The sequence below is a fragment of the Pygoscelis adeliae genome, unplaced genomic scaffold (assembly GCF_000699105.1).
Source record: "Pygoscelis adeliae isolate BGI_AS28 unplaced genomic scaffold, ASM69910v1 Scaffold32, whole genome shotgun sequence".
In the NCBI taxonomy this organism is placed as follows: Eukaryota; Metazoa; Chordata; class Aves; order Sphenisciformes; family Spheniscidae; genus Pygoscelis; species Pygoscelis adeliae.
This window is the reverse complement of record NW_008824368.1, coordinates 1148513-1159970: the sequence shown is the minus strand read 5'-3', so window position 1 is coordinate 1159970 and position 11458 is coordinate 1148513. Positions and strand designations below refer to the sequence as shown.

The following is an 11458-nucleotide window of genomic DNA, read 5'->3' as shown; positions in this document are numbered from 1 at the left end:
GTCACCTAACTTTAGACCCCCAGTTAGATGTCTTAGTTGCTTGGGGTCCCTCTATAGGGAACACGAAAAACCCCAAACAGTTGTGATCAAAGTCTCCAGAAATGCCTACGTGAGATCTAACTTTTGTTGGGAAGATTTGCCCTCTGGAGATGCAAATCTCTGTCATTATCTATAACTGCAAATAAACAAGATGTCCACTTTTTAAATGGCTAAGTGAAATTAACTCAATCTCTGCTGTAGCCTGCACAACCAGACACCTGAAGACTGTATGATAGTACAGGGAATTCAACTTGAATCTCTCAGTACCATAGACACTGTACTCACTGATTAGCCACTACCAACTCAGGATCTGTATTTATATAAAGCATATAATCTCAAGGTACTTCAGAACAGAATGCAGGCCTGGGCAGCAGCAGTAGCACAATCAACAGCAGAACCAGACACAGCAACATCCTCCAAGTGGCCAGCTTTTCCTGAAGGACTCTCCAATTACAGCAGAAGCATCAGACAGTCATTTACAAAGAACTGCCATGTCTTTTCCTCTACCATACAACCATCATAAGGCCTGCTTTCCTGTCCCCCTGAGATACTGTCAGTAAATAATATTAAATTCACTTCTATAGTACGCTGTAACTGTAGTTAAAAAAACAACAACATTCCTTCGGTTTGATTTACTACAGTTCCTAAATAGCCTCATTGCTCATATACCGTTAATTAGGAAAGCCAATTAATACTTCCAGCAGTAAGGAAAATGAGAATGCATTATTGCCTTTAAATCCCAGAGTGGAACTCAATTAAGACGTACAGTCTGAAGAGCTCACCAGATACAGATCAAATGTCAGTTTTTACACCAAGTTTGTTTCAACTGAGTACACATGCTTAATTTATTAAACAAGTCTTTGGCTGAAGCTGTGGAGGCAAACCATACTACAGCTTCTACGGGACAAAGGTCTTAAAAGTATAGGTCCAATGCACTTAAAAGAGAGCAAAGGGGCTGAAGAATAAGCATGAGAATCTGTAGTTCTGTTAATGAAGGAGAGCTTTGATATTAAAAAGCTTCACGTGCCTATGAGCAGCCTACTTTGACCTCTGTAAACCTATAATGATATGTTACATGACAGAAGAAAATTCCATCTTACTTGTAGCACAAAAGGAAGAGAATTATAGGAAGAAGGAATTGTATTTAAACAAATGAGCAAGACATAACAGTAATTCTCAACATATCAATAAGCAACCCTATGACAATGTTTTCAGAGGTATGTATTCATCTACATTAGAGAATTTTTGAACTCTCAACTACAGTCTAAAATGTCCCTTTGTAAATTTAGTGTAAATCTATTATAAGCACAGTAAAATGAAAAGAGTGAATTTTGAAATACTCTTCTTCATTAAGGGCTTTCTTCTGGCAAAATGCAACTACCAGCTACTCTGAAATTATTTCCAGGAGAATCTAAGCTCAGACTCTAATAACTGAAGGCCAGCCTAAGAAATTAATCACGCTTTCTGACTTATCACAGACTTATTTTCTATCACTTCCCAACTTATGTTTTAAAAATCCAGTACTACCTTGAATAGTTACAAGTTTTAACATAGCTTCTAGGTGTTCTTTTTCAGAAGCTGTAGCTTGATGCAACCATGCCAGCATGTCTCCTACATACCTAAATAAAGACAGAAATTTCTGTGTAAATCAGCAGTTTATGGCATGAGGGATCCAAAGTGCCAACAGACAAAAGAAGGATTATTTCATATACATTCTTGCTAGTACTATACCTCAGAGGATCGTGGGAGTGCATTTCAATAGGGCGGGGAGTACCTCCCAGACCTCCTCTAGTAAGAGCATCTATAAAGCCACGCACTACAGCACTCCTCCTAGCTGTTCCAAACTCATCCAAAGTGTACCTGTTATTGAAACATGAAAATGGGTAAAACAAAACAGTTCGCTTCATCAGTTTATTACCTCAACTTTACAGTTAATATGAGTAACTGTTTTTATAGTTCTAGAAATCTTGCATCAATGCTTCTATGAAGCATTCAAAACCTTCTGATTTTCTTGACTCCTCTAAATAAAGATAACTTTTCCTTGGCCCTCCCATTCCCTTACCCCACACAAATAAATAAATAAATAAATAAATGAAAAATCAGCTTTTCCATTTTTGTACATATAAGTGTGTATTGACGGGTCTAGGACTCCTTTTCACACGTCGTCCAGCTGACTGTCAGAAGCAGCAACTTATTGCACTGCAACACAAGGCTTTCTCTTCCTTCTTCTTCTAGGCCACCACATGATTAGTAGCAAAAAAGTTATTTTCATTTGATAGTTGTTCACTGGTTTTAATTACCTGAGTCTTAGTTAGATATTTAATGGATGGACAGTTACAGCCCAGAGTGTGTAATCTCAAATGGCTTGCTGGTAGTAGTAGAGGAGGTACCAGGAACATACACACGGCTCATTTTTGGAGCAGGCTACCTTCCTGTTCACGCTGAAGCATGACAACAAGTGAAGAATGGGAAGTGAACACTGCTAACATCCCTGTTACATCTGCTTAGAAACAGGATTTTTGCAAGCCATGGAACCCTTCTATTTTTTTTGAAAAACTGAATTTAAGTATTTTGAACAAAACACATAAATTACGAAGGAAAAAAAGAAAAAAAACACATGACAGTTTATTTTTCCAATATAATTGAAGAAATGCCAAAGAGTAAGCATGGTGTCACTTACCAATGACACCCAGCGGCTGAACAGATAAAAATAATAGTAATAAAAAGCATGTTACTCACTGACTGAAGTTAAATGAGTACTGCATTCACAATTAAACAGATGTGGAGAACAAAATACAACAGAAAATAATATACTGTTTCAAATATGTTCCAAGTTAAGTTCAATTAGATTACTACTATGTTATAAGAAGTCCAAGGGATCCTTCAGTTTTGCTCTTTTCTATCCACATTACTGTTTGAGAGAGGGGGAAAAAAGCACACTGAAGAATCATGAAATTTGTTTAAATCTTTTTCTTCATACACTGTACTTGTTAACTCAGAAAGTAAATATCTGCAATTTAAAAAAAAAAAGGCTAATGAAAAAAGTCTTTAATAAATTACTATTTACAAAAACTATGCAATTAAAAGTGGGAGAGATCTGGGATCTGCTGACTACCTACAGTCCAGGAGTAGCAGCACTGCAGTGAAAAATCTCAAGTGTTTGTAGAAAGCAGCTAAGCTTTTCCCCCCCCCCTCCAATAAACAGCTATATAATAGATCATTAAAAATACAGCAGCAAAACAGATCTTGTGATCTTGTTATTAGTCTAGAAAACAGCATTTAATAATGATAATTTTGTTTTAAAAAGAAAAACTACAAATTTTCCTTTTGCTCTCAGTAGAACAGGGTATAAATATGACAAAATCCTGCACCTTAAAAAATTCAGTAATAGCTATTATTTACACTAGAAACACAGTATTTACTACTATGTTATTACATGTACTCATGTTAGGGGCAGAAAACAACATTTGGATTCTTTTCAACCCAGCTTCAATTTCTTTAAAACCCAGTAAAGTAATGATCACTGGGGGGAGAGGAAGGAGGTGGAGAAAAAGCTTTGAAAATCAGTGGCGGATGGAAAAGGAACACTGCTTAGAGCTGTGACTCCATGTATTTTCTATGAAACAGTTTTCAATCTTTCTGTTAGAACCAGGAAGTGAAAACCAAACTGAAATGTTTATTTCAGATCCCTACTGACTGCAGTTCCAAAAAGTCCATCCATGATGCAATCTTTCTGCCACCTTAAGTTAGGACGACATAAGTCAATATAAGAAAACAAGAATTTGTAGTTTTGTTTCTAAACTCCTGTCCTTCTCCATCTTACTCACTTTCACCCAATCAAATCACAATCATTATCAGATGCAAGGGCAGTGATTTGGAGGAAAAGTATTTAGGTTCACACAGCAGCGCTTACATGCATAAAACCAACAGCAATTTAAAATTACTTTCTTCTATGGCATAATTTTTACATTTTGGATTCAGCAGTTTGTTATGTACTAAAGGTATACAAAAATTTTTCGAAGGGAATAAACTAAATCTTGAGGTTTAAAATGTAAAGCATCAGTACTGCAATTTTGACAATACTGCTGTAGCAAGCGGTTAAGCATGATAATCTATGATGAGAAACATATGGCTGCATCTTTGACAGTAATGTTTACTTTTGCCTTTTGGCAGAAGAAAAGTCCTACCTACCAAGTTCTACCTTTGGCAATACTAGTACTGCTGTTTGTGAGAGAGATGTCAGAAGAAAAATACAAGTCTCTTTTGCAGATTCATTTTGAACAGGCCAGCTGTGGGTTTATACAGAAAATGGAGGTTTCTTCCATAAATGTTAAGAAAGCAAAACAATGGTTTTATGACATTTGAAAGTAACATAATTCACCAAAATATTTATTACAGAAAATATAAACTGTCTCTATAAAGAATCCTATAAAATGTTGTGAACACAGTTGTGGCTGATCCTTTGCAGCTGTGAAAGAGGGCCTGGAGGAGAGAATGCAAGAAAGGACTGCAATCCCCAGCTATGGCCCAAGGTAATGCAGTGCACCACATGCAATAGCTGGGGAGGTCGAGTGACACCATCTCTCCCTCAAATTAACTAGCAGAAGTGACTGAGCATGTTGGTATGTGCACCCTCTCTCATACTGACAGAATTTTTAAGGTCCACTTGCGCTGTGCATTTTCCCCGTGAATTGCTCCATGGAGATTTACAGTGTCACATACCCCCACCTTCGCGCATTTGACACTCTTAAAAGACAAGGCTAGCCTTTGAAACACTGCCTAGTACTCTGCTGTTCTGGATGCCTGTGGCCAGAAGTAATTTGCAATAGTTGCAAAATGTGATGAGTGCATTTTTCAAAAACGCCTAAAAAGCAAGGAAGTGTTAAGTACCACTTCTTCAGGTATGGCCACCCCAATAAAAACAGTTCTTACAGTGCCACCTCGTGGTTAAGTTGTCTCTACTAAATACCATTTAATTTACGTCAAGCAGTCCCCTTCAGCAAATTCTGAACAAGAACTAAAGAGTAGTATATTTTTTTTTAATATATATATATAAAGTACCCCTATGCCTTAGAGGCTCATATGTAGCAGATTGTTTTTAATAGATTATTGTACAACTCATAATGGAAGACATTCTTACTATCAGGAGCACTTCAGTAAAAGCTAATTAGCCTTTATCAATTTTTTACTTTGGGAATTTAAATGAGACAATCACATGCTTTGGACAGCATTTTTTTCTTCAGAAAAACCCTACAAGAGCAGCAGAAATTCACAATTCATTTAGATTAAAATAAGAACAGTCTGACATTTTACTTTAATTAGAAACCATTAAGTTGGAAAAGAGTCCAATGACATTTACTGTACCATAATTCTGTCAAAAAGACTTCTGAAATTTAAAGAAGTTGAAGCATGGTTTGGGTTTTTTTTTTTTTTTTAAAAAATCTGACGTATGATTAAATTGCCACCATCCTTGGCACTGTAATTCATGCCCGTCTTTAAATATTATAGGCTGGAAATACTAATTCCTGTTTGAGATAATCACGAGCATTTACTTACTTATACAGGACAGGTCTATCTTGTAAGGCTTCCATGGCTTGAGCAAGAACTGGAGAAATGTCACATGATTCTTGCGTCAAAGTCCTGCATTCATCTGTAAAACATCAACACAGATAAAAGTGCAATACCTTTTATAACAAGCTGTCAAACAAAAAAATGAGTCAAAAACTCTAAGGTTTTTGATTTTGAATTGAAGCCTTCAGAATACGCTACCTGGCCTAGTTTGCGTTAATGTAATTAACTTCCCCCATAAGCAGTACTTCACTGTAAAATGGATGTCCATCACAAATATCAACAATAATAAAAATTAAAGGAAGCTTAGTATCTGGTTGCACCCACATACAAATGTAAAATCATTCAGTCATCAGAATTCTGTCAGGCTCCTTTATAACTGTTTACCACATTCCAGGTAAACTACTAAGAAAAAAGCAACCAAGTATTTAAGCGAGCTGTGGGTTTGTTTTGGGGTTTTTTGGTGTTTTGTTTTGTTGGGGTTTTTTTTGTTTTGTTTTGTTTTTTACTTTAATCACATTAACTACATAATCTTGTATATTCCATACAAGAATGTGGAAATCATATAAACTAAATCAAACACTGGCGTAAAAAAGATGAATTTTCTTTAGGGTGAAACCACAACCGTTATTTGAGGCTTCAGCATCCCACTGAAGAACAGCTAACTCATATAATATCGCACTGCAGCAGCTTTTTTTCATAAATCTTCCTGTCAATGCCTTGGGAGAAGAGAGAAGTAATACAAAAGTGTCTACATTTTACACTATCAAGATGTTACATCAAACACTGATGCTTGGATCCAGAGTACATATGCAAAAAAATAATTGCCTACTATCATTCAAAAGAGCATTATGATAAAATAAGGTTGGGTTTGGGTTTTTTTTCCCTTTTTTAAAGGTAATAAGCCACTCCTCACACTAAACTAGATCTTACTACCAAATTGTGAAAAACAAGAACTTCCCTGTGACCTGCAAGAAAATGAAATGCAATACTCTTAACAATTTGTTTAGACTATCAAACTGTAGTAGTTGTTCTCTGTGGAAAACCATCTGAAAATACAAATAAATAACACAGTTTTACAAACAGAAATGAGATAGGCCCAAAAAAGGAGAGAATCTCCAATTAACTATTCGGTTCACAAAAGCTAGCTTTTCGACAAACCTTTCACTAAGAAGGAAACCCAAAGCCTTATTAATGAATCTTGGAAAGCGTTTTTGCTGAGTTCAAGTCACATCAAGGAATTAAAGGAATCATCATAATAATATTCATAAACATAAAAACATTCTTAGTCCTACTCTGAGTCCATCTGTAAAGTCGTTCATAAGATGTCTCTTGCAGTAAAGCCATCTGTTCCATAATTTCCAAGCTACAAGACAAAAAGATTTTATTTGCAAATACTATTTTAGGTAGTACTAGCAAAGGCACATACAAATCAAATACAACGTACCATTATTAAAATCATGCAGATTTAAAAATGTTACTATTCTTTGTTTTTATGTGAAATACTCTGTATAGTCATACGACACAAAGAATGAGACCTTGCTGTAACTTCTGCTTTTAACAAGTAAATGGTTATCTTGCACTCATTTAAGTAGCACTCACCCTGCCCTTTGCTGATTTGTCCGGAGGAGAATCTTGACATCATCGTGAATTTGCTTTACTCTTCCCAAAGCCTTGAAAAAATCCTAAATCAATTTAAAAAAAAAAAAAGGAAAAAAAAAAAAAAAGAAAAAAAAAAAAAGCAGTGTTTAAAAGCAGTTACTTGTCATTCAAATTTCTAGCACTCTATACTCCCCATTTAAATTCCATATTTCTGTTCCTTGCAGGTCTGTGTTCCAAGTGCTGCTCTTAAAATACGAGCCCGCCTCCGCCACCTCTCACCTTTCATTCCACCTTAAGAGCCTTTCCCATTGCATCACACCCTTCTTCCACAAAAAAAAAAAAAAAAAAAAAAGCAGCAAAGATTTGGTTTCAACCTGTCTTTTATGTAGCATGTGTGTGTTTTACATTTATTAGTTAACACTCTGGGGAGATTTTGAGGACATTACTATGCATTCCATCATCTTTTCCCCATTAACATTAGCAACTAAAGAGCAAACTGAAACATAAAGTACAATGATTATAGGTCAGTATTTTTTGTTTTCATATAATAGGGTAACAATTTCTAAGAAAAATCAAACATTTGCTATAGACTAGACCAAGGTTTTCCAGGACAATCTTTCCCCCCTGAATAACGCAGCAGCAGCAAAGAAAAAATCCTGGAAGACATGGACATATGGCCAAAAAGGTCATTTGGTTATTGTTTTAGAGAGCAAATGGAAATCCACTAACATTTTCAAACATGTGTCTTATTATGAAGTCATCTTTCAGTCATCATGGAGGAGACTAGCGAATTCAGATATAGCTGAATATGTATCTTTTGTGACTTGAACACAGTTTCCCTCAGGAAAGTAGAGTTTCATTCTGGCTCAAGTCACATAAAAATATACATATTCTAAGTGAAATAGGACACTGATTTAACCTACTGCCTTGCATCAACTGCGTTGAAGATCATGTTTATAAAAACCCAAATCACTCTTCCTTTAGGAAAAAAAAAAAAACATTAAAAAATTACCAAAACGGAAGCCTGACTAAAAATGTTTTAAGCACACTGGTTGATTCTATCATAGGGGAAAAGCACACACATGATTTTACTGAAGTCTGCCATTTCAGTAGCACAACTATGATTATATCCCAGTTACTCCTGCACATTTTTTAGACAGATCAAAGTATCAAAAGGACTAATCCTCGTTCTGCTGTGAACCAAGCACTGAATAAATGGCACAGCATTGCTGTCATTGTTCCCTGCAACATGTGCTTTTTAGAAACCTGAATGTTCTTTCATGGTAATAGTTGGTATAAAAGCATACAGCAATTACTCAAGTGCACAATCATTTAACACGTTCCATTTATGCTTTCATTAGCACTGTTTATGGTTATCTGTTCCATGTCTTTAATAATGCTTTAGCTGCAAACAGGATGCCTGTGGAAATGAGATAGTACGTCTCAGCAGGTGGTCTACACTTAAGTGAAGGTTTCTATGCAACTGCAATAATAAAAATCTATTAAGTGTACTCAATTCTCTCATTATTCAGTTTGCTTTTACTGCAGAACAACGTACCTTCTTATTCAAACCATAAACATATCCAAAAACTTGTTTTGGAAGGTGGCTAAAAGTGAATCAGCACCTAGTATCTTCATCAACCAAATAATAATGAGGGAAAGTCTCAGCTTATATTGTTTCAAGTCACTGAATACCTATACACATGCTTATGCAAAATGCACACACACATGCACAAGGGTAGTACGACACATTACTGAAGCGCTGCAAATTTCTCATTTGGTTTATTTGAGTGTGATGAAGTTCTAAAACATCTTCACTGAAAATTCAGACTTCATAAAGGTCTTTAACTGTAGAACCACACGATAGCTCATTTGCCCTTTAAACTTATTACACAAACTAGAATTTAATGTTGATTTTCTTTCTTGTTACTTGAATCTTTCATCGCACATTTCAAACTCATCAGAAATTCACCATTCTGCTAAAAGGTACATTCCTCCATAAAAAATTAAATTACAAACTGATAAGATGACCTCATGTACAATTCAGCTAGGACGCTTCTACATTTTAGTTCAGGGCAAAGCTTTTAATGTTCATTGAGCTACCTCAGTAATTGGCTCATCTTTCGTGCCTCGAAGAAGGTTCATTTCATCTGGTGTCAGTTGGAATTTTGCTATGAATGTGTCTGCAACTTGTGCTTTCATTTCTAGTCTCTGACTGTAATAAAACAAAGTGAAGAGGACATTACCTTTTTATGCTTATCTCAGATTTATTTTGCATATTCATACTTTTGGAAATATAATTAGCATTACAAATAGGTGTTATAAATTCTAATAGTACATTCTTGCCATCAAACACCTGAGTTGCATCTTCTCATACAATTTTCTATTAAGCTTACATAGATTACCGAGTAAAGACAATATAAAGGTAAATTAGCACATTTGAAAACTAGTAAGTCCTTTAAAAAAATATTCCTTTAGCGTTTGTATCACAAGTTATCTAATCCAAATACTTTGCGCTTGTACAGTTGTAATGCTTGCAGTTATTTCCTTTCAAATTCATCAAGGAAAGAATGGGGCTTCAGCTCATGTTTTCAGAGACACACAAAAAGCTGTAGCACCCAAAACGCGAAAATAATCATTAGATTAATCTACTTTTCTGTAGAACAGATCCATTTCTTTTTAGCAACATACAGTTGGGATACAAATTCACTAATCTCACAAGCAATCAAAATGAAATGGCTAATTCTCTTGTTGATTACCCTTCCTGAAATAAACACAGCGGGGATGTAATATGCAAACGCCATCTCGTGGGCAGCATCTTTTTGCACATGTTTTGTCACACACCTTACACCCACGGAAGGACTCAAATATAGTTTTATTCCACAGGAAGGGACTGGAATTCCTGTAGCAACGGAAAAATTGCTCAAACTGTGGTTTGAGCACACAGCATTCCAGGAAATAAAGACTCCTTTTTCAGGACATGGAGAAGACACTCGTTAGTTATTTGTAGAACAAAAAGGCTCAATTACTTTAAGACCGTTTCAGCTTCCAATGTAATTACTGCAAGATAAATACACTGTTATTATAGGGTGGTAAGACAGGCAAGTACACTTCTAATACTGACTGCAATAATTAAATTTCCTTGCAAGATCGAAGCTTGAAAATTAAGCTTTTACTCAATTATTTACCACTTCTCTACTATCCAACTAGTGTCTGGACTGCATTCAGCTGTAAGAAGCATGGAAAACTGGCTTCCCTTCTGTAGACACGGATGGCCTTCCCATCCTGCAGTTCCACAAACCCTTTTAGAGATCAGATGAAATGTTTTGCAATTGTCAGTGCTCTATCTATCATACTGAACAGTGAGAAGGAAGAGAATATAAAATCCAACAGTGTTTTAATAGTAAAATTTATGAAAATCAAAGGGGAAAGCAACCCAGTACTAGTAAGTTACACAGAAGACACCTAAGCAAAAAGGAAAACCAAAAACTCCTATGCTTTAATACCACATCTTTAATTGATAAGTCATGTTTCCCCAGGGGCCTATGCACATGTGGCTGGTTTGCCTTTACTTTGACAGTTTTGCAATGCTTAAAATTTAACTATTTAATTTTTGCTAAGTAAACTCTACAATTGCAAATTCAGGGTCTCCATGTAGCTGAATCTTTCTCAGGGAAGGAACAAGAGTGATGGAGGATAATTTTGGCCAACTAAAGAGGCAATGACAGCAGATGCATCCTTGAAAAATTATAGCACTTTCCAAGCAACCTGGTGGTAGCTCACTGCAAGCGAGGAAGAACAGGCAAGAAGTCTAAAAAGAGGGCTCAAGAGTGCATACACAGCTTGGAAACAAGAAAATGCAGGTACAGGAAGAAAGGAAAGGTATCTGGAAGAGAGGAAAGAGATTGAGAAGCATCATGATGGTTTGGCAAGGAGGTGGAGTCAGTTTTCTAGCACAAACAATGGGGCATGGGGAGAGAATGGAAAGTACCAAAAGACTCTGGGGGCAGAGAGGGGACACATGAGGTGATGGGTCTGAAGGGATTGAAGTTGCCCCATTTCCTCTTTGAATAACTTTATCTAAATCTCTCGTATCGGGGTGAGGACACGCAAGACTATCTTCAAACCTAAACAGACCTGGCACTGTTTTCCAGCCTCACTGATAGGCTTTTCTGACTCAGAAAGTGTGGAAGACCTCAACGCAGTGGAAGGAGAATGGAAGAATACCATTTTGAACACATTCAATAAA

At 36.1% G+C, this 11458-nt stretch overlaps 1 protein-coding gene across 1 annotated transcript in view; it reads right to left on the bottom strand.

Annotated features, from left to right (window-relative positions):
• Nucleotides 1-11458, bottom strand: part of COG6 (component of oligomeric golgi complex 6) — a 61624-nt gene that overhangs the window by 34526 nt on the left and 15640 nt on the right. Inside the window, exons 5-10 of the mRNA XM_009319932.1 lie at nt 9313-9424; nt 7210-7292; nt 6903-6973; nt 5596-5689; nt 1771-1899; nt 1567-1658 (exon numbers count right to left, since the gene is read on the bottom strand). Coding sequence (XP_009318207.1) covers nt 1567-1658; nt 1771-1899; nt 5596-5689; nt 6903-6973; nt 7210-7292; nt 9313-9424 — 581 coding nt within the window. The remainder of the gene's footprint in view (nt 1-1566; nt 1659-1770; nt 1900-5595; nt 5690-6902; nt 6974-7209; nt 7293-9312; nt 9425-11458) is intronic.